The sequence below is a fragment of the Castor canadensis genome, chromosome X (assembly GCF_047511655.1).
Source record: "Castor canadensis chromosome X, mCasCan1.hap1v2, whole genome shotgun sequence".
Lineage (NCBI taxonomy): Eukaryota > Metazoa > Chordata > Mammalia > Rodentia > Castoridae > Castor > Castor canadensis.
In genome coordinates this window covers 138,205,790-138,229,016 of record NC_133405.1, presented here as the reverse complement: position 1 = coordinate 138,229,016, position 23,227 = coordinate 138,205,790, and the positions used below count along the sequence as shown (strand labels likewise).

General features: G+C 38.9%; 2 protein-coding genes across 4 annotated transcripts in view; one reads left to right on the top strand and one right to left on the bottom strand.

Moving 5' to 3' along the window:
- Window positions 1-23,227, bottom strand: part of Pudp (pseudouridine 5'-phosphatase) — an 85,041-nt gene that overhangs the window by 47,911 nt on the left and 13,903 nt on the right. Inside the window, exons 1-2 of one of the 2 annotated variants that reach the window (XM_074062831.1) lie at window positions 2,546-2,591; window positions 2,155-2,373 (exon numbers count right to left, since the gene is read on the bottom strand). In XM_074062831.1, coding sequence (XP_073918932.1) covers window positions 2,155-2,373; window positions 2,546-2,564 — 238 coding nt within the window. In that variant the 5' untranslated portion in view covers window positions 2,565-2,591. Of the gene's footprint in view, window positions 1-2,154; window positions 2,374-2,545; window positions 2,592-23,227 lie in introns of those variants that run through there. The other variant, XM_020151911.2, reaches the window with a different exon arrangement.
- Sts (steroid sulfatase) overlaps window positions 12,765-23,227 on the top strand; it is a 278,787-nt gene continuing 268,324 nt past the window's right edge. The window contains exon 1 of one of the 2 annotated variants that reach the window (XM_074062827.1): window positions 12,765-12,791. The gene's annotated coding sequence lies outside the window, so the exon portion shown is untranslated. The remainder of the gene's footprint in view (window positions 12,792-23,227) is intronic. The other variant, XM_074062825.1, reaches the window with a different exon arrangement.

The window sequence follows — 23,227 nt, the reverse complement described above, 5'->3', positions numbered from 1 at the left end:
GGGTTGGTGGAGTGGTTCAAGATGTAGGCCCTAAGTTCAAACCCTAGTTTGAAAAAAAAAAAAGAAAGAAAAAAAACCCCATAAAATAGTAAGTGTTGGTGAGAAACTGGAAAAATTGGAACAGCCGCGCATTGTTAGTAGAAATAAAAAATGATGGAGTCACTGTGACAGATACTAAAAGAAAAAAAAAAGTAAAAACAGGATTACTATCTGATCTAGCAATTCCACTTCTGGGTCAATATCTAGAGGAATTAGAAGCAGAAGGTCAAAGAGACATTTGATTACCCATGTTTATAACAGTGTTTCTCATGATAGCTAAGAACTGGAGGCAATCCAAATGTCCAACAGATGAATAAATAAAGTGTGGGCTATATATACAATGGAATATTATACAACTTCAAAAGGGAAGAATAGCCTGTCACATGCTACAACATGGAATAATATTGAGGACATTATGTTCAGTGAGATAAGCCAGTCACAAAAAGACAAATGTTACATGATTTACTCATTTGAGGTACCCACAGTAATCAAATTCACAGAAGCAGAAAGGAGAATGGTGGCTACCAGAGGATGGGGTAGGGGTGGGATAGGGAACTGTTATTAAATGGGTGTCAGTTTCAGATTTGCAAGATGAAAGAATTCTTCAGAGCTGCTGTATGACAATGTGAACACACCCAACACTACTGAACTTTACACAACAGTGGAAAGATGGTACATTTGATGCTACATGCTTTGCTTTTATGTTTTCTAGCCAAAAGTAAGTATGTAACTATTAACTGTACATATGTGTTTTCATACAGACTTGTCAGGATTACTAGATATGCAAATGGCACAGAGAGATAAAGACACAGAGACTTGTGTACCATGGCGCTAGTACCCATGCCTAAGAGTCACAGACACTTCCATCTGCAGCAGATATAGGTAGGATGATCACATAGGTATGTGTGTTTGTGATCCAAGATCAGCCCACAGTTTCTATGTGACACCAGCCTTGTCATTAGCAAGGTCCTTGCAGGAATACTCTCTATTTCCCAGAACATTTTACCTGTATGTTTGGATGTATACAAATATAAAAAATAACATGCACCTTAAAATTCATATAAATACAATTTTACATCCACAATTAAAAATTAAGGTTGCCATTGCTACTTTTTTAAATTTCTTGTGCCAGGAATTCTAAAGACAGAGTACTCACCTTATTGTCTAAAAAAATCTTCAAATATTCCATTTCAAAGCATTTTTTGGCCTGTAATCTAGAATATCTTTTGACCTTTTCACTTTTAGCATGCAAGCTGGATCTGACTGAACCACAGCTAACAAGTAACAAGGAAGAAAGTCTTCTTACCTTTCAAAGAGAAACCAGACACATGTCAAGAAATGGCTGGGGCTGGGGTTGTAGCTCAATTGTAGAGCACTTGCTTAGCATATGTGAGGCCCTGCATCTCATCACCAGTATTTCAAAAATCAAACAAACAAACAAACAAACAAAAACAGAACTGCATGACACACAATCAAGCAACTATACTACAAATGAATTAGCTTCTTTGGGGGAGATTTAGCTGCATATCAATTTGTTTGTTAAAGTTTAAATGGTCAGTGAAATACTTATCCTATATCTAGTTATGAAAAGAAAAAGGCAAAGCTACCTATTGAAGTTAAACTCTGAAGCAATTCCATCATGAATGTAATCTTTATAGACTATTGATAAAGGGCTTGGGGTATAAGAGTACTTGCTTAGCAAGCAGGTGTGAGGCTCTGGGTTCCATCCCCAGAACTGCCAAAAGAGGAGAGGGAGAGAGAGGGAGAGAGGGAGAGAGGGAAAGAAGGAGAGAGAGGGAGAGAGAGGGAGTAAGAGGGAGTGAGAGGGAGTGAGAGGGAGAGAGAGAGAGAAAGAAACAAAAGAAAGAGGAATATTGATATACACAAAACTCAAATGTCTTTGGACCCCATATATCAGGGAACTAAATACATAAGGTTTTAAGAAGCCCTTAAAGGGAAGACTGAGTCACAGCATCCCACAGTGGTGTCCTGCAGCACTGAGACTTAACAACACACAGGAAGATAAATCAAGCATTCTGGACTTCAAAGCAATTTACAACCTTGCTAATATTAGCAAATATGACCTGGAAGACAACAAGGAGACACAGACTGCACCTGGCATGAGTGTCGCTGTGGGGAACAGCTCCTTTAGCTTCATTTGGCTTTCCTCCACCAGTGCCTCTTTGGACAACGGGAGATGCAGGACGTCTATTATGATCTGGGCAGCTTCTAATGCCTTTTTTCCCATAACCAGGGACTTGACTTCCCAGGTGTATTTCTGTCCATAGCGGCCACATATTTCTTGAAAAACCACCGAATAGAGCCGTTCAGTATCTGCAGAGAGAAAAATGAAATAAAGAGAGATTTTTTTTTAGAGTACGGACTATTCTAACACAAAATCTGTATCCAATTAGCATAAGTACACAGCACAGGGGTTACGTTCCAGGACAAACAGCTTTGGTAGAGACCTAATCAAACAGTGGAAATGTTTGAAGGTCATCCTCACTTAGATGCCGCAGTAGCATCCTCTCAGTTTGCTAGTTATCTGTGGAGTTGTGATCTGGAAAGGTAGACATCAGAGAAATGAAGTCTATATTTCTGTCTTCTGTATTACCATGGACACAATCTAAATATGCACAATGATAGTCATTCTATCCCATGGCACATGACATCACTGCCTAAAATCCTCATGCATGCTGAAGACAGCAGCAGCACACATGGACTGGCGTGAGGCCCACTGCTATTAGGGACATCCTCACTGCCTCCATGGAATGACTCTTAACCTTAAGGTGGCTGGCCATGGATGCTGCTGCTCTGATGCTTCCAGGTGAGAACAGAATACCTATGTACAGGTAAGTATACTTGTACTTAGAATGGTGGCACGCTGGCCTGAGCACTAGATACCAGCTCAGCATTTACAAGGGGATGTAGCCTCTACAATGTGGCTAGTCTCCCAGTGTCTCTGTTACACACAAGGTGAACAGGAAAACTATAATAATAGTACTAATACCAGTGATGTATAGGATATTACAGTATCAGATGTGGCACATACAGTCATCTATCCATATCTGTGGGTTCTGCAGCCTCAGATTCAACAATCATGGCTCAAAAATATTAGGAAATAATTGTGTTTGTATAGAATACATTTTCTTGCTATTATTCCCTAAAGAACACCATATAACAACTACTTACGTGGCATTTACACTGCATTGGGTATCACAAGTGATCTACAGATGATTTAAACTATATGGAAAGATATATATTGGTTCTATGTAAATACCATGTAATTTTACATAAGGGACTTAAGCATCTGTGGATTTCGTATCTGCAGGGAGTGTTCTAGAACAAATACCCCCCACAGATACTAAGATAACAGTTCCTAAATTAACTGAATTTGAATATTTATAAGGTGATTGAAAAATCCTCTGCCCAGGTCTGTCTTGCGACAGTGCAGGCTGAAAATGGGGTTCACATCTTGTAAGGTGAGAAGTGGTTAGAGAAAAGAGGGAGGTCAGGTGGCTGATGAAAGAGTGTGCTATCTCTTTTGCATCACTGCAACTGTTGTGCCAGCATTTGTTGCATCTTTCTCACAGAAGGGGAGAATACGCCTGTGAGGACACTGGACATGAGCAGTCTATCCTATCCACCAGCTTTCTGTAAAACTGCTGAGTGACCCAAAGGAAGAAGGGTGGTTCTCTTATAGCAGAGGTCTCTTGCAAGGGACCCACATGCTCTACCATACGCACATGTTGTGGCTGCTCCAGATGCATCTGCTCTGGCTCTTAGCGCTCTGTACTCAAAGGACTGGGCTCACTGATTGTGAAGGGTGCCTCAGCTGTGCCTTTTCTGGATGCCGCCCAAGTGCAGGCTTTCCCTCTGGTTCCAGGGCTCACTGCACTTGCTTTGGGAATTCTCAGGCCCTTCTCCTGGAATGAGGAAGAAACAGTCCCTTGTCTCCCTCCCCACTGTGGAATCAGCACAGGATGGTTGGTATGAACTTGTCTCTTCCCCAAGCTTTGCTGCTGGTCCTGCTCTCCACACTCCATAACCTCCTCCAGGTGTCAAAGAGTTCACCCTGAAAACTTCTTTCCCTTAGCTGGTCTTGGACTCAGTCTCTGGAAGGATGTTCCTTGGCTTTGACAATTATCTGTAGCAAAATGAGCTTTCCTTCATTCTTTCTCTGCTTTTCCTGGTAAAACTACCCACAGCCTATAATCAGGTACAATTTCATCTTCAGCACTTTGGTTATCTTTTTCTTTGCTTTTCAGCTGTGGGCTTTATTATATTGTGATGCTATAAGCGGCACAAAAGAAATCTCAAACACTTCACCCTTTCGGGTACTTGAAATTGCTAACACATGATCCTTGGGTTGGGGAATCAATGCCCTTTTATGGGTACAAAAGAGAAGAGGACTATAAGAAGTCTTCTGGGTTAGTACAAGAAGCTGCTGTTTAGACAATAATCGGAATAACTGGAGGTGTTCTGGGTCCATGCTGCACTCTGTTTCTCTAAAGAAGTTACTTAATGGAAAGGAGGTCTCACACTTTTCTCAGCAGCAGAAAGGTAAAAAAACCTTTTGGGAAGGAGGATCAGCCAATAATGCATTCTTTCATTTTCTTCTTCCATAGGGGGATGAGGGAGAGGAGCCAAAGAAATACTTTCTTAACTTGAATTTTTCTTCTAGTAGGTCAGAGAGGAAGAGTGAAAAAAGCAAAGGAAAGGAGCAGTGCCAGATGAAGACCAAGGTATTTTCCCAGGCTGCTGCTAAGGAAAGTGTATGAGGAGGAAGAAAGACACGTGGAAGTACAAATTCCAAAGACAGAAAAATAGCTACATCCTTTTAACATGGTTTAAACAGTGTTTATTTAAAGCTTAAAATGTCATAGAGCTTTTAATTTAAAACATACAGAGATGGAGGATTATAAATCTGTAGGGTACTGCACAGACAGCCACTTTTCTTCACAATTTAGATAAAATCATCCTAAATCCTCCGTGGAATAAAGAAGGATCTAAACAAGTAATTAAATTCTTCAGATCAAATGATATTATACCAGACGATGACAGAATACTTGAAATTAAAGGCACAGAGTTTTGAAAAGGGGGAAAAAGGCTAAAATGAAACACAAGAGCATGAAATCACAGTGCCAAGCTACCAAATGCATGTTTTCTCCTCCCTGCTACTGAGTTTTAAGCTTTTGCACATTCCTTCTGTGTTATTTTTACCAGGAACCTCCATTTTGTTTTTAACATGCCACAGCCAGGTAATCCACTATCTTCCTTAGGTGACTTAAGATAAATATTCTGCATGAACCTGGACCTCCCTCCTGGCTGGAACCCATGCAGCACAGGTGGGTAGCAGTGGAAGCAGCCCATATAAGTGAGTCAACAGGTAAGGAGGGATAGAAGGGGTCATTTCCAAAGTTGGGGCAGGGCACCCAGGGTAAGAGGGCCAAAAAAGTACTGTCTACACAAGTGGAAGGCATGGCTCCCAAGTGAGAAAATGCAAGGATTCCAGATTAAATTAATGATATGGTTGCAGAAGGAAGAATGCCTGCTTCCCTGTCTTAACAGGAAGGCTAGTCCCTCAGGATCTATCTAAGGCTGAGGTTCTGTAATAATTATGTATTTAGTAATGTCTTCCATATATTCAACCCTGCTTATCTGGGGGTTCTGCATCTGCAGATTCAACCAACCAAAAATTGGAGGGGGAAATAAAACAAACCCTGTACTGCACACTACAGACTTTTCTTCTTGTCATTATACCTGACACAATACAGTTTAACAACTATTTACATTCTCTTAGGTATTAAAAATCAACTAGAGATGATTTAGGATATATTTAGGTTAAATGCAAATACTATGCCCTTTTATATAAAGGGACTTGAGCACGGGTGGATTTTGGATCCTGACTATTGTAAAATGAAAACAGCTAAATGCTTGTTGAAGTTGCATTAAAAATAAAACCCTGCACAAGGTAGGTCTGAACAAAGTGGTTGTATCATTTTTCTAAATCATTTTTAATGAGCACATGGTAGGTAACTGGTAACTGCTGTAGATTTAAAATGTAAATCAACTTATTTTATCTCCCTCAGATACTCTACTACTTGATTTTTTTGAACTCCCTGTTTCTCACACTAGCCATCCACATGCCATGAGAAGGTATGAAAAATGGGAATAGTTGGGTCCTGTCCCAGATCCACAGAATGACCGACTGGAGTTAGGACCAGTTATAGATATGAATGTGCTATCAAGCCCTCCAGGTGAAGTGGAGTTGCCTTAAAATAGGCCTTGCATTCTGGAGACCTATGATCTCTAAAGCCAGCAATTAAAAAAAAAGGATCAATCTTAACTAAGAAATGTTTAATTTTGATGTATACATTTATTAGAAATTTAAAAAAACATGCATATGACATTCATCCCAATTTTCACACGTTCCTTTACAATGCAACCCTTTTAAACCTACACTTGAGTTCTTTTCCTTTCCTTTGTCTCACACCCAAATCAGATTTATGACAATGTATTTGTTTTTGTAATATGTCTTAAATAAGAAATATGAATTATGCCCCATTCATTCTAAACTTAATTGTATCAAATGATTCCAATTATTTAGAGTTCTCAGTTAATTGAGATTAACTAAATATTACATCAAATGAGATGTGGATAGCAATGAAAATTATGCACAGACTCCATACAAATATAGCCAAGTTTACCCCATATCCTATCAAGCTAGTTTCTTTTTAAGAAATGTATCTTGTAATAAAAATGACACATTAATGGAACATACTATATTTAAAGGATTACTTAATTGGTTCATCTATTAAATTAAAATCAAGAAAGAAACCATTTTCTAGTACTGGGATCATTGCATATGAAATAACAGTTGTGGCCTTATTTTGAAAATAACTACTGAAACCTTCATATATATACATATATATATATATATATATATATATATGTATATATATATATAGTCTAGCATGGGTTCTTTTTTTTTTCCATAGTGAAAGCATTTCTAGTTTCATGACAGACATTATTTGAAAATACAGCCCATTTCCAAAAATCAACCATTGGGTCCCTTACACAATGATCCTAAAAACTGGGCTTTGAATTACAGGAGACTGGAAACCTAGGCCTTTATAGGACAAAGCTTTGCACCTCCACAAATGGTTAGATCTCTTATCTGGGGTTGCCTCAGGCTTTTCTTGACCTTTCTACCCAGCCAGGCTTGCTTAATAATTCCTACAACCCTAATGGCAACAACAGTTTTGGAAAGTCACTCTGGGCAACAGTTGTTAAAACACTGTTCTTTAGGCCCCTGGCTGGCAGCACTGAGCCCAGAACGTGGGGCAGTGATATTTTGCATCTCAGAGCTGGCCTCAACAAACATCACCAGTACTGTGATGAGCAAGGCCAAGACAAAGTATGGCTTTCTGTGGGCTGGAGGAGTATAGTTGCTTAAAAGCAGCCCTGGCTGAAGAAGAACGAATCACCTTAGGTACCATAGGAAGGCATTACTAAATTTGGAGGAAGGCAGGAGGAAAGGCAAATGAAAATACCAGGTTCTGGATGAGGGCTGGCCAGGGAGGAAATTAGGCATTTTTTGAGTTATAAAATCCTCAACTGCAAGTTTCTTACATGTGAGGAAGTAAATGAAGATCCCCTGGTATGAACAAGCAGTCTCTGTTCATTCAGAGTGCATGGCAAGAGAGCTATCTGCCATTCAATAGAGGATCAAAGCAGGAAAGTGTTATAGTGCATACAAGACAGGATTCAGGTGAGACCAGATGGAGGATGGTGGCCTGAGGAGTGGGAGGTGACTGGCTGGAAATGAGGTGTCCCACATGATGGATTTGAGGAACATACATGTCTTTCTCTGGTTGGTCCTAAGTTAGAAGTGGACATGGGAAGGTGATGACCAAGTATTGATGGATGATGGCTGTAGAGGTTGTGTGTGGTCTGACTTCTTGGCTGGGTGCTAGAGAGGATGTAGGTCAGAGTTCTGTTGCTGTTTCCAGCTGAGCATTGTTTGTACAATCAGTCTCCTCATTTTGTCTTTATTCAGAACTCTGGGATCCACTCTCCTAGACTTCTAGGCAGACATTTGGCAAAGGTGGTTAGGGGTGCCGGCATGGAAGGAGATACCTGTCTAGTTCAGGGCAAGGATGGACAATGTCTTATAAGGATGCACGACATCCATGTGGAAAGCCACACTATGAGATGACTGGCACTGGAGGCTCTGCTCACATGCCCAAGACATGTACATTTTCCATTAAAGCAAAGGATCATGGCCAGAATGTACACCCCCAGATGGCCTGTGGGTCTTTTCCCAGTTATGGCAGGATCCCCAAGCAAATCCTTAGCATGTTCCTGCTTTCTCTGCAGGCCCCAGGCTTACCCTCCTGCCTGGCCTCAACTGCTCACACTTTCTCATCTGAGTGATTCTGCATTACAGGCACACCCTCATCTTTAACTACTCCTCCCTTGGTGATGGTCACTCAGGACCTGTATGTCACAATAAACACTCATACAGGGAGAGGAAAAGCTGAAGCAGAAGTACTGTGATCCTAAGGAAAACTTTAATACCATTTTTGTTACACCTAAGTGAGCTCAGAGACTGACAGATGAGGGTTCTCCTTTGTCCATGCCTGACACCTGACCTAATTAATGTATATATCTTTTTTTTTTTTATACCCTGATTCCTGCTACCATAGCAACAATGGTGTCAGGCAAATGAGCATTTTTTTTTCAGCAGTTCCTTACACATTTATTTTTTTGTATATATCTTCTCTAATCCCAACATGCATCATAAGGAAACTTGCATAACAAGCAGGGCTTGTGGAAAACATCCCAAAAGTGTAGAACAGTGAAGTTGTATAAACGAAAATCGATGGAAATATGTCCCAGAACCAAAAATAAAGACAATCAAAATTAAGTGTTATCTAAGTCAGCACACACAATACATATTCTTCTCTCTTACGCTTTCTCCACAAATCTGCATCCAAACCACTTTCTCTGGATACATGTCTATAAGCTATGACAAAAAACAAACCTACTAGGCTGGGAATGTGGTTCAGTGGAAGAGTGCTTACTAGTATAGCGAAGGCACTGGGTTTCACCCTCAGAACCATAAAAACAAGAGCAAAATAACAAACTATGCTCTACAAGTAGTTGTATAGTGTGCTTGTTTGGCTTAATTTAGAACAGTGCAACAGTATGCCTACACAGCTCTTTGCTGCTAGACCTACCTTATTTCATTTGCACTTTAGATTAAAAAAAACAGAGAAAAAACCCACAAAGATATAAACTAGAATCCAAACAAAAATTTAACTTCCTCTACATTAAAATTCAGTCCAAGTCTCAAATAACTGAGTGCAGAGGTCCTTCTGGGACAAATATTTACAAGTCAGGAAGATTTTGTGTCATAAAAGTAAATACAGCCAGATACTATTGATTAGAATCTTAGGTGAATAATTGTGAGAATCTAGGTAACAATCCCTAGTATACAGAGATGTCACATGCTTGGAATGTAACCAGCTCAATTAGACACATACTTGCTTGGTGCTTATTGTATTAGACACTAAGACGTTACAATAGAGAACCAAACAGTCCTTGTAAGGTTAAATATATCAGTAATCAGAAATGAAAAGTTGATTATCAGCTCTTTAAAAAGCCCCAATAAACACTGCAAAGATACTAGAAGATTTGGGAAAAGAGTAATTCAGAAAATGCCAATCTACAAATTGGAATGCTTTCCTTGTCTGAGGACCTACTGATACATCACTTTCCACTAAATACAATGACCTATTATCCAAGAAATTTCCTCTGAGACCAGAAAACAGACTAGGTCAAACCTATGATAGAAGCCAAACATGAATTCCCAGCAGTATGGGAAGGGAGGTGACATGCTGATGAGAATGTAAGATGAAGAGAAGCGTAATGAACGATTCTTCAACAAACATTTCAAGTTCTTCATCTGCTGAGAGCCCTGAAGTGGTTTTTCCAACAGCCACGAGCATCCTATGTGCTTTATAGGATACAGGAAAGGCACATCAATGGTCCTTTGCTATAGCTGTTTAACATTTATGAATGAGCTTGCATGTAAAAGGTAGTATTTCCTCGTGTTTAGGAATTTTGGACTTAAATAAATAAAAAGCATGAAATTATGAGTCACAGTAACATTTGCTTCAAATTAGAAGTTTGCTCTAGCGGGCTTAGAAAAAAATATTTAAGAATTTGATATACTGTTTTCTGTGGCTGTAAGTTATTATATTTTGAACTGTAAAGAAAAAGTAATATATACAACATCTTAAAGATCACTAATTTAATTAAGCAATCATTTGCAAATAAAGCTTGATTACTATTCTGAATAATTTCATGGCATTAGCAACTGTTGATTATAATAGGTATAGGAATTGGTCTAAGAAACCATTTCTGATAATTCATATTTAAAATAACAATCATTAAAAAGTTACCTGGTTTAAACAATGTTGCTTAATCACACAATTGAATAAAAACACATCTGTATTGGAAAACAATGAACACTGATTCCTATGATCATAATATAAATGTAAAACCCAGAGTATAAACTTTCTAGAAGAAAATATAAGAAAAAAATCCTTAAAGTGTTAGGTTATGTGAAGGCTCCAAACCTTGAACACAAAAATTAGGGACCGCAGGAGAACATATGGATAAAGACGCTATCTTCACAATCAAAACACATGAGTAAGAAAACAAAAAAGTAAGCCACAGAGTGAGGGAAAATATTTACAACATATACTTATGCACCTCTTCCCCCCAACAGGACCTGTATCAAGAACATATAAAGAACCTGAACTTTACAACTCAATGGTGGGACAACTTGTAAAAGAGAGAATGATGGTTCTCAAAAGAAGTTCTATTCCTAATCCCCAAAACCTGTGAATATGTTATATTCTATAGCAAAAGGGGCTTTTCAGATGTGATTCAGTTTGAAATTCTTGTTTGAGTGGACTCAATACAAACACAGGGTCGTTAGAAGAGGAAGGAAGGAAAGTCAGAGAACAATTTGTAAAAAGGGAAGCAGAGGTTGGAGTGATGTAACTCAAAAGCCACACAGCACAAGCTGGCTTTAGGAGCTACAGGGATAGAAACAGGTGCTCCCTAGAGCCTCCAGAAGGCAGACAGACAACCCTGTCAACACTTTAATTTTACCCACTGAGATCGATGGTGGACTTCTGGTCTCTAGCACTGTAAGATAATAAATCTGTGTTAAGTCCTGAGGTTTGTGACAATTTCTTACTCAAGTAATAAAAGCTCACACCGAACCCATCATAAAAACCACTTTTACAGGTTCTTAAAAAGTTAAGCACACACACCTAGTATTAAGCAGTATGATAATTACTCCAGTCCTAGGTTGTCTTAGTCAGCTTTCCATTACTGTAACAAACACCTGAGACAAATCACCTTATAAAGAGGAAAGGTTTATTTTGGTTCACAGTTTTGGAGGTTTTAGTCTATGACTAACAGACTCCATTGCTTTGGCCTGTGGCACTAGAATGCATCATGGCCTGCTTTTCCCCATGGTTGAGAATTGAAAGGGAGCTCAAAGAAGAGGGGTTCCACAATCCCCTTTGAGAACATGCCCCTCAAAGATCGAAAACTTCCCACTAGGCCCTATCTATTAAAGACTCCTCCTGTTCTGAACAGCACCAAGCTACCTATGGCAGACATTCAGCAGCCAAATAATAGCATATATATTTACTCAAGAGAAATGAAAGCTGATGTTTATATAAAGACTTAGGCACAGATATAGGAGCAGCTATATTAGGAATAGATAAAATCTGGAAATGACCCAAAAGACTTTGGACAAGTGAATGAATATTCGAACTGTGGTGTAATTACACAGTGGAATACTACTGGACAATAAAAGGATAACAAGTATCGCTACATACAACATGAATGTGCTCCCCCCACAAAATTATACTCAGTGAAAGGAGCCAGATAAAACAGGACCTATTTTTAAAACAAAATACTTAAGGCTGGATGTTTTAATAAAGAAAAGAGTTTCATTTAGCTCACAGTTCTAGAGATTCAAGAGCAGGGTGTTCACATCAGTGTAGCTTAGGTGAGGACTTCATTCATGGTGGATGGTATTACAACTGTGGAAGTGTGTGCTGAAGAGGCATTTGGGGTAAGTGCTAGGTTCGCATACAACAATCCATTCTCATGGCAACTAATCCAATCCTACAAAACCTGACCCACTCTGGGGCAGCAGCAGTAATTCACTCATGAGGGCACACTCCTAAAGGTCTCATTCCCTTCCCTAGGCCCCACAAGTTGAAGGTTCCAAAACCTTAACACCTCTACACTGGGGTCCAAGCTTCCAACTCACAAATCTTACAGGGACAAACCACATCCCAACCATAGCATTAGTCAGCAAGTGAAAACCAAGGGCAAGAATTCCTGATGAGGATCTTCTGTTGAGAACTTCTTAGGCTGGAGAGGATGACCCAGACTTAAAGGCTCTGTCTTCAGACCTATCCTTACAGGTGAGCAGAGCCAAAGCAGAGCGTCTATAAAACTTTGAAATGTCTTCAGGCCCACCTTCCACGCCCACGCCCTTCAGAAGGCTAAGAGCAGGTTTCACTCTCTTTTATACCTAATTATGGGGCAGGAAGATTGAGGGGATAATTTAAAAGAGCAAGGAAGGTACACTATTTCACAGTAGGTGGCAGCCTGTCCAGAGAGGTTCATCAGGGAGAAGACAACAGCAGGTAGGTTGCAAATGGAAGGGTCCTAGGGTCAGGTCAGACCAAGGGCTTTGCCACTGGTATGCTGTGAGATGGCAGTAAGTAAAGAGGATCAGGACTTGTTGATCTGGACTTTCAGTTTCAAGGCAGCTACAAGTTCTTTGCATTGAACTGTTCAAAGGAGAATGATTCTTACATCCTGTAAATGTTAGGGTTAAAAGAGTTTAGGGACAGATGTGGTAGCATACACATGAAATTCCAGCACTCTAGAGTGGATATAGTGGTCCATGCCTGTAAACCCAGCACTCTGGAAGCTGAGGAAGGAGGACTAAAAGTTTGAATCCAGCCTAGGCTATATAATAAACAAAAATGTGTACACTTATTTGCATCAGAAGAAGCTGATAAACATAACAAAGAGGAAAGAGCCTAGGATGCAAATTGAGTGACTGACTGATATCCATATCATGTTATGAGTTTGTATCTACGTCTGTCACTCTGCCTCTCTCTTTCCAAAGGCAGCTTATAGCAGGTCATGTAAGTAAAAAAGACCATTTAGATTAGTTTTTATCTGGTCACCTCTCCATTTCCTACCTTTTTTCCTTTTCCCTTTTCCTGCGTGGATTTCTCACGGCATAATCTCAGAACACACAAAGTTGAGGAAAGAATGTTTTCCTTGAAGAGGGCAGTGGATATTTTACAAAATAACAGACTTAGTTGCCCTGCCTCCACTTTTTGAACCTTAGTTTTATCACCAAATATCACCTTTGCTGTAACTTCTTTGCAGGGCTAACACCTGTTCCAGGCAGAGCTTTGAGTGTAAAGCCTGTTCATAAAGACTGTGTCCACACAACATGCTCAGACACAGATTCTCATCACCCAATTACATGTGATAATTTTCTCAGAAAACACTTTCCTCCCAGGTCAAATTTCTTGGAGATTATTATCACACTCATGCTATGAGTTTGTATCTAGTCCCCTTCTCAATCAACAAATTTCCAATATTTGAATAGATAAGAGCTTAAGGAATCAAAAGATTGAAGGCAGCCTTTAACTCACGATCTGTTACTGGTTTGGGGGAAGTGAGGTGTAGCTCAGTAGTAGAGTACATGGTTAATATGCACAAGACACTGAGTGTGATCCCAGCACCAAAAAGAAAATTACTATTAACTTTTGTCTTGAAAATTGGAAGATAACAAGCCAGGTTTGAAAACACTTAAAATTTAAAACTTTTCACATATGAAATGTTCTTTTTTTGTTCACTGTCCAACAATCAAGTAAAAAATGTCTTTGGTAATCTTTCTAAATTGTGGTAACTACTTTTAAATGAGATGAACTTTTATTTTGTGAGGGTTCACAATTGGGAGTTGACTTTGCCCCTTGTAGGAACATAAAGGACAGTATAAATGCATCTTTTTCTTGGTAATCTTTTTTATTTTCAACTATATGATCTAAAAGAAAACTGTATGAAACAGGGATTTCATAGCTCTGTTGGCAGGCACACAAAGCATAAAGATGCAATTAGTATGTCAACAGCACAAAGGAGAGGTTTGAGAATGAAGTTATATTGGAGCAAAAGGTTTGTGTGCTATTTACAACAAGTTGGTATTAATACAAACTAGATTCCTGGAAACTGAGATGTTTATTGTAACCTGCAGAAAAACTGCTAAGAAAAAGAACCTCAAAAATATCTAGTGAAAGAAATGACAACAAAACTGAAATGGTACATTAGAAAATGTAGTACAGAATAAAGAAACAAGAAACACTCAGAGAAATAACAAAATGCCAGGAGTAAATGCTAATGTATCAAAACTGAACTAAATGCTCCAATTAGACGGCAGAGATTGGCAGAATGCATTTGACAACAACAAAAAATCATAATCCAACTGTCTGCAAGACACATGTTTTAGATTGAAAGATACAAAAAAGTTGAAAGCAAAAGGATGGAAAAGATATTCCATGGAAACAGTACACAGATAGCTGGAACAGTTACTGTAACATCAGACCAAGTCAACTCAAAACAGGCATGTTTCCTAGTAAGAAAATAAAACATTTTAATAGAAACATTCTATAGTGGTAAAAGGGTCATTTCATCAACAAGATGCAACAGGAATAAATACATATGAACCTAACCACAGAGTCTCAAAGTCTATGAAGCAGAAACTGACAGAATTGGAGGGAGAAAGCTGATTCAACAATACTAGAGATGTCCATAACACATTTTCAATAATAGAAGAGCTAGACTGAAGCTTAACAAAGACCCCAAGACTTGATTTAAACCACTTAAAGCACTATAAATCAATAGGAAGTCACAGACATCTATAAAACATTCCACACAGCAATAACAGAATGTACAATATTGCAAGTACACAAAAATTCTGCAGAATAGACCATATGCTGAGTCGTAAAACAAGTCTAAGTAAAAGTACAAAGAACTGACATTGTACAAAATATTTCCCCAATCAACAATGAAATGAAATTAGAAATCAGTAATAGAAGACAAGCTGAGGAGTACATAAACATAAGGAAATGAAACAAAACACTCCAGAATGTTTGTGGGTCAAAGAAAAATCTCAAGAGAAATTAGAAGACACTTTGATAAAACTTAGTATGTCAAAAGTGATTGGATACATTAAAGGGAACACTTAGGGGGAAGTTCATGGCTACAGAAACTTGGTTAAAACAGAATAGTCAGAGATGTGAAAGATTGGGAGCTGTGAGAATAAAAAGGTGGGTGGTCTCTAGAAGTTGGGAAAGGACAGGAACGATTCTCCCCAAGAGCCTCCACCAAGTAAGGTGAGCTTGCTGACACATGGATTTTGGCATGCTGAAACTGCTATGGGGCTTCTGACCTCTAGAACTGCAACAAGATAAATGCGTGACTTTGTAAGCCTTCATTTGGGCTAACTCCTTATTGCAGCAATTGAAAATGAATGCATTAAAATGCGTCAAGAAACTTTCTTACCCTTCTTTTTCCCTAATTGGGTGTCTATACAATGACTCTTAAACATCCAAAACACAAAAATAAGCATAATCTTTTCTTAATGTTTTATGTACAACCAAAAGTCAGTGAGCTCTATGAGCAGTTTAAATTTAAAGGCCATATGTATGATGGGTTGGGAGCTTAGCTCAAGTGGTAGAGCACTTGCGCAGCATACACGCAGCATGCTGTGGGTTCAATCTCCAGTACTGCAAAAGTAAACAAACAAACAAATTAATTAATGAAATAAAATAAATGTGTATGACAATCTCTCAGAGGTTGCTCACCAGGTTGTGAAAAAAAATAGCATACCAAGCCTTCCTTATTGTTACAAAGTAACGTATAAATTTTATTGATCACGGTTTATATTGTGGAGGGTTTCCCTTTTTTCTACTTTACAAGATATAATTATAGAGCTCTGTGTGGCTGTACCTTTGCCCAAATTCTCTTCTTCAGAGCTCATTTCCCAATGTCTCAGGTTCATGAACTAATACTGAATATACATATTCCTAGGTTTTTTAAATGAATGAAAACCATTGACTGTTCTCCACAAAATGTAGAGACATAAGATCTTCCTACTCAAAGTCAATATTTCCATTCTTTTAAAGGATAGGGGCCTTCTATGGCCACCTTTGTATTTCTGTCCTTACTGTGGTATCCCCTTTAATGAATGCCTTGGGAACTGCCACCAGGAACATAAACATCCATATGGAGGCAATGCCAAAGTTACATTTATAAAACATTTTGTGCACTATAAATCATTATGAAATCTAGGAAACATGCCAAGTATGCAAACGGAAATAAAGAGTACAAAAGCTCCTCTTCTAAAGATACACAGGTGCCATGTCACAGGAAGAGTCCTTTAGATGTTTTTGCATGTTTTTCTTCATTTATTTACTTTTTGAGAAACTTCTGTGTCAATCCTGCTAGCTTCAACAATAACCTATAGCCCTCGCCTTTTTTCATTGCCTGCCTTCCAGAAGAGGTCTGCTCAGAAAATCTGTAAAATTTTGGTTCAGATGGCTTGATCCTTTTGCAGAATCAAAAAATTTAAAGTTCTGAGCATATTAGTCTGCTAGGGCATTTTAAAAAACAGACTGGTTTAAACAGCAGACATTTACTATATCACAGTCCTGCTGGATGAAGTCCAAGGTTAAGGTATGGGCAGCTCTGGTTCCCCTGGAGGCCTGTCTCTTTGGCTTGCAGACTGCATCTTCTCCCTGTGTCCTCACATGGTTATTCCTCTGTATTTATGTCCTGATCTCTTCTTCTAACAAGGACATCAGTCTTATTGGATTAGGATCATCTTAGTGATCTCATTTTGCCTTAGTACTAATTTAAAGACCCCCATCGCTAAACACCGTCACATTTTGAGATCTTACAGGTTAAGAATTGAGCACAGAAACTTGAAGGGATATGATTCAGCCCAAAACACTATTCAATATTTTGTTTTCTAAAACTCAGGGGGAGCCAGTTAAAATGATCCTTGTATGTACTGTCTTTTTTAGCAGAAATGGGGTTATCTCAACACAGGAAAGGTAGAGAGAAAATCCCTAAGAAATAAGGATCCAGATACTTTTTAAAAGAATATATGCTAGCATAACATACACTGATTAAATTATCAGATTTTAATTCTACCTAGAATTTTTTTTAAAGAACCACAAAGCATTAAGGTATGGCTAGCTCCTATCACAGCATACCTCTATTCAAAAATAGAGAGATGGGAGTTTTACTGACAGGATGCATAGCTCAGTAACCACGGCATAGTTCCACTTGCAAGCTGTTTATATATGGTGGTATTGAGGGATTAGGACTCAAAAATGCCCAACCAAATGCTCTCAAAGGACACCTGACCTTGATTGCACAGCTCCTATTGCCAGGGAAAAACAGGCAGTTGGATTACACCTTTCCTTTGAACAGGAGGAGTATATTCAGGGTTCATTTTGCAACTTAGGTCAGCTGGATGGCTTTATAAGATGGTACTTGTAGGAATATCAGACAAACTACAGGAAAGACCCAGAATTCAATCAGATAGATTTTTAACAGCTGCTGCTAGGACTTTTATAGATCTTGGAAGTACAATGAATGAAAGTAGAATTTTTGTCAAGTTCCAAATATTATTTGCCTTAGATGGAAAGATATTCACATATATGAAGAAATAAAAAAAATCTAGTCACCTAGATGAGAATCAAAGGTACCTGGGAACTGAACTGTTTATTGGGCAGGCAACTTTCAACTCTCTAAGCATTTATGGAGATGTTATAAGAAGCAAGACTACTGGATACAATTTCTGTGTTACTTATTATTTTATTACTTATACGCTAATTGAATTTGGGATATGAAAGCAATAATGCTGCAAATGAACTATTAGTGCCAACATGAATTATTTGCATTTGTGACTTAAGAGGACATTATCAGAACTCTATTGGATCAATAAAAAATTAGGTTCATTGCTTTTAATCAACTTCATTTATGAGGATTAAAGTGGTCATTGACTATTCAAAGGGGCTCCATTTGATAACTCAAACTGAAGTAACTGCTATAGTTTGGATCCAGAATGTCCCAAAGGCTTTTGTGTGAAAGGTATGGTACAGAGCATGGCACTACTGGGAGGTAGTGGAACTTTAAGAGGTGGGGCCTAGTGGAAGATTTTCTGATCATTAGGGTTGTGCCTTGAAGAGAACAGTGAGATTCCAGCCATTTCCTCTTACTTTTTTTTTGTATTCCCATGCATTTTGTTTTTTTTGTGGCATGGTGTGAATAGCTTGTTCCATGACCTCCCACTATTACATACTCCCTTGCCAAAGGTCAAAAGCAATGGTGCCAACCATGAACTGAAACTTCCAAAACTGTGAGTCAAAAATAAGCCTTTTTTCTTCCGAAGTTGATTTACTTCAGGTATTTGTTATAGTGATGGAAAGCCAGCTCAATTGCTCAAAAAAAAAAACCCCACATTACGTGCATGTATGGAAATACCACAATGAAACCCCTTTATACAACTAATACATGCTAATAAAATTTTTTAACAAGTAAAATGTATTTGTTTTATAAGTGTGGTTTAACAAGTACAAAGGTGAAGTTTATAAAAATTTATAAACAGGGTTCAACATAGTTATGGTCTCTTAAAAATGACTATTAGAAATCTACTAGATTTAAAGGTAGAAAAAGCAGACATTAAAAGTTTAAGGAATAGGAAAGTTTTGATCTCTAACAGTTTATACATTTTTAAAAAGAGATCAAGGAAGACTACAGAAGATGGAAAGATCTCCTGTACTCATGGATTAGTAGGATCAACATAGTAAAAATGGCTATACTACCAAAAGCAATCTACATGTTTAATGCAATTCCCATCAAAATCCCAATGACTTTCATCACAGAGATTGAAAAATCCACCCTAAAGTTCATTTGTAAATACAAGAGACCGTGAATAGCAAAGGCAATACTCAGCAAAAAGACCAAGGCTGGAGGTATCACAATACCCGACTTCAAACTATATTACAAAGCAATAGCAATAAAAACAGCATGGTACTGGCACAAAAACAGACGTGAAGACCAGTGGAACAAAATAGAGGACCCGGATATGAAACCACACAACTATACTCACCCTGTTTTTGACAAAGGTGCCAAAAATACACGATGGAGAAAAGACAGCCTCTTCAACAAATGTTGCTGGGAAAAGTGGTTGTCCGTCTGCAAGAAAATGAAACTAGATCCATGTTTTATCACCCTGTACTACTATCAACTCAAAATGGATCAAGGACCTTAATATCAGACCCGAAACTCTGAAGTTAGTACAGGAAGGAGCAGGAAACACTCTGGAAGTAATAGGTGTAGGCAAGGACTTCCCCAATAGAACCCCAGCAGCCCAGCAACTAAGAGAAAGAATGGACAAATGGGACTACATGAAATTTAAAAGCTTCTGCACAAGAAAAGAAATGGTCTGTAAACTGAAGAGACCACCCACAGAGTGGGAGAAGATATTTGCCAGCTATGTATCAGACAAAGGACTGATAACCAGAAGAAAAAGGGAACTTAAGAAACTAAACTCTCCTCAAATCAATGAACCAATAAAGAAATGGGCAACTGAACTAAACAGAAATTTCTCAAAAGAAGAAATTCAAATGACCAAAAAACATATGAAAAAATGCTCAACATTTCTAGCCATAAAAAAAATGCAAATCAAAACCACACTAAGATTCCACCTCACCCCTGTTAGAATACAGCCATCATCAAAAACACCACACCAACAGGTGTTGGCGAGGATGTGGAGAAAAAGGAATCCTTGTACACTGTTGGTGGGAATGCAAAGTAGCACAAACACTCTGGAAAAAATATGGAGGCTTCTTAAAAATCTAAACATAGATCTGCCATATGATCCAGCAATCCATTCCTGGGGATATACCCAAAGGAATGCAACACAGGTTACTCTAGAGGCACCTGCACACTCATGTTTATTGCAGCACTATTCACAATAGCCAAGTTATGGAAACAACCAAGATGCCCCACTACTGATGAATGGATCAAGAAAATGTGGTACTTGTACACAATGGAATTTTACTCAGCCATGAAGAATGAAATCTCATCATTCACAAGTAAATGGATAGAACTGGAGAACATTATTCTGAGCGAGGTTAGCCAGGTTCAGAAGACCAAAAATCGTCTGTTCTTCTTCATATGTGGACTTCAGATCTAGGGCAAATACAGCAATGTGGCTGGACTTGGATCATATGACAAGGGGAGAGCACATACAGGAGGTATGGGGATAGGTAAAAAACCCAAAACACGAAAACATTTGATGTCCCCACTCCAGAGGAACTAATACAGAAACCTTAAAGCGACAGAGGTCAACAGGAGAAGGGGATCAGGAATTAGTGTAAAGATCAGTTAGAGATGAATCAGCTTCGGATGTAACACATTTGTACATGGAAGCAATGCTAGGAATCTCTCTGTATAGCTATCCTTAACTCAGCTAGCAAAAATGGTTTGTCTTTCTTATTATGCTTATGTCTTCTCTTCAACAAAATTAGAGATAAGGGCAGAACAGGTTCTGCCTGGAAGTGAGGGGGGATGGGGGAGAGAGTAGGGGCAGGTGGCAGGGGGGAGAAATGACCCAAACAATGTATGCACATGTGAATAAATGAATAAAAAAAAATCATAAAAGAAAAAAATAAAATAAAATAAAATTAAAAAAAATAGTGTTGAGGAGCAAACTCAGAATGCAAGTCCTGGCAGCAATATTAAGTGCTTGTAATACATAATCCCTTGTGTATGTAACGTTTTTACAAGAGCAAAAAATGAAAAATGGTTGTAATCCAATGGCCGCAGTGTGGGAGTCCAGTCCCTGTCCTGGAGCAAAATTATGCTCCTGGTTCCACGTTGTTGCCTAAATGGAGTTTCCCATCAGAAATAGAAGGGGGTCAGAGATGTCTAGAGATAAGATAGCTCTTCAGGGATAGGAAGGGCTTTCTGAATATGTGGCTGGATATCTAAATGTCTACTTATAACATCTGTAATTATTCAAGTGTTTCAGAAGGAAGTTATTTTGGGCCATTTGTTTATACTCTGGTATGAATGCTAACAAATGACTATGTGGATAAAATTAAGGCTGCCATCACATGAAACAGCAGTGCCTGAGATGATCGTTCCATGAGCAATCAAGAATTGACACATACATATGTAACTATAAATGATTACACACATGAATATACTTATGATTATAAATCCCCAGATCCAACAACCCCCAGTATCTATTTATTAAAAATAATTGCATTTAAATCAGCTGGATTATGAGTCCCTGCACGTGAAATTGCAGGTTAAAGCAAAGCCCTCCCAGGAGAAGACAGTAGAGAGAGAGGCCTTAGCCTTCGGCAGTTGCGGCAGCCAGAGCTTTGGACATAATTAGAGAATGCACATATGTGGGAAAGACATGCCAGGATGTAATTACTGTCACCCCAGCATTTCATTAACATCATTTAATAACACTTAAAGATCACAGGGCACACACGATCTGATATTCTTTCTTCCTTCCATTTTATATTTTCATGTTCCTCATACTGTATAAAAAAATGAAGTGTGGAGAGAAGAGACATCTAATCATTTATTCACTTCAGCTAGGCCCTGGTCTGTCACAGCAGGTGTATTTGCTCAGAGACACACAGGTATTTGTGGATTGGAGGTTCTCTGTCAATGTGCACATCAACCTGGGCCAGCATACTAAGAGCTGAGGCTCCACTAGTCATTAAAACACACCAAGACCCAAGCCTTCACGGAGCACACATTCTGGAACCCAAGATCTTGCTCAGCATTTTGCTACTGGTTTCACCCAAGTGAGGTATAGTGCTGTTTCCCCAGAGTACTGTGAACATCGTACCTATTCCATGAAATGTTCCCTGAAGAAAAGAAGATGGGATGCAAAATCTCTAACTAGCACCAGTCACCTCTCTGGGAAGTTTCATTTGCTTATTTATTATTTTATTAAAGGACTGCCCAGACTTTCACTTTAGAATATGATTTTGCTCCTCATTCAAGGACAGTGACCTTTTAAATCTTACACATATGGCTATGCTGCAGGCAAAGGAAAAAGCCCTCTTTATCTTCACCACTAGGAACATCACACTCAAGACAGCAGGGAGCAAAGGTTGTGCCATTCATATCTGATGAACATCATTGGAAAGAGGAAACCCTTGGGTGGCATACATAATGCCATACACAGCATGGGGAACCACACACAGCACGGAGAAATACCATGTAGATGGTTAATCTCCACGTTTATCCTAGGCATGGTGAACACACATAAGCATGGATTCCAGAGCACTTTTTTGCCACTCCCTTCTCTGGAAATGAATTCCTCTGTTTGGAAACCATGGTGCATCTGTTGGCTCAATAAACAAAGTCCTTCTGGTAGGTAGAGGTGTGTCCTCTACTTCTGCATCCTATGTGCCACCAAGTTGAAACAAGGAAAGGAGGAAACAGAGGACTTCAAGGTTGTAAATTCTGTCACAAATACTAAACCTCAAATAGAGTCAGGGGACAAGTCAGAGGCTGTCTGGAGAATGGTGAAGGAAACAGCATGCTAGAGGAAGAGGAAGATAAGGCAGAAGAAAAGGAGGAAGAAGATAAGGAAGAAGCAGGACAAGGAGAATTATGACAATGAGGGGAGGTAGAGGAGGAAGACAATGATGACAGTGGGATAGGAGGAGGCAGAGGGGTTGATGAAGACTAGAGGTAGAGGAGGAAGAGGAGCAGGATGACAGAGAAGGAGCAGGATAACAGAAAGTAGGAGGAGGGAGAAGCAATAGCAGATGATAATGAAAACAATGAAGAAAACTACCACCACCACCATTAACACCACCGCATGGGGAGGGGGACATAACATAGATAAATTTTGAGATCCTTCCCAGAACAATTATTCTGTAGGTATGCTGTAGGTGTATTATTTGTGGGGAAGGGGATGTCAAAATATAAGCACAGAATGACTTCTAGG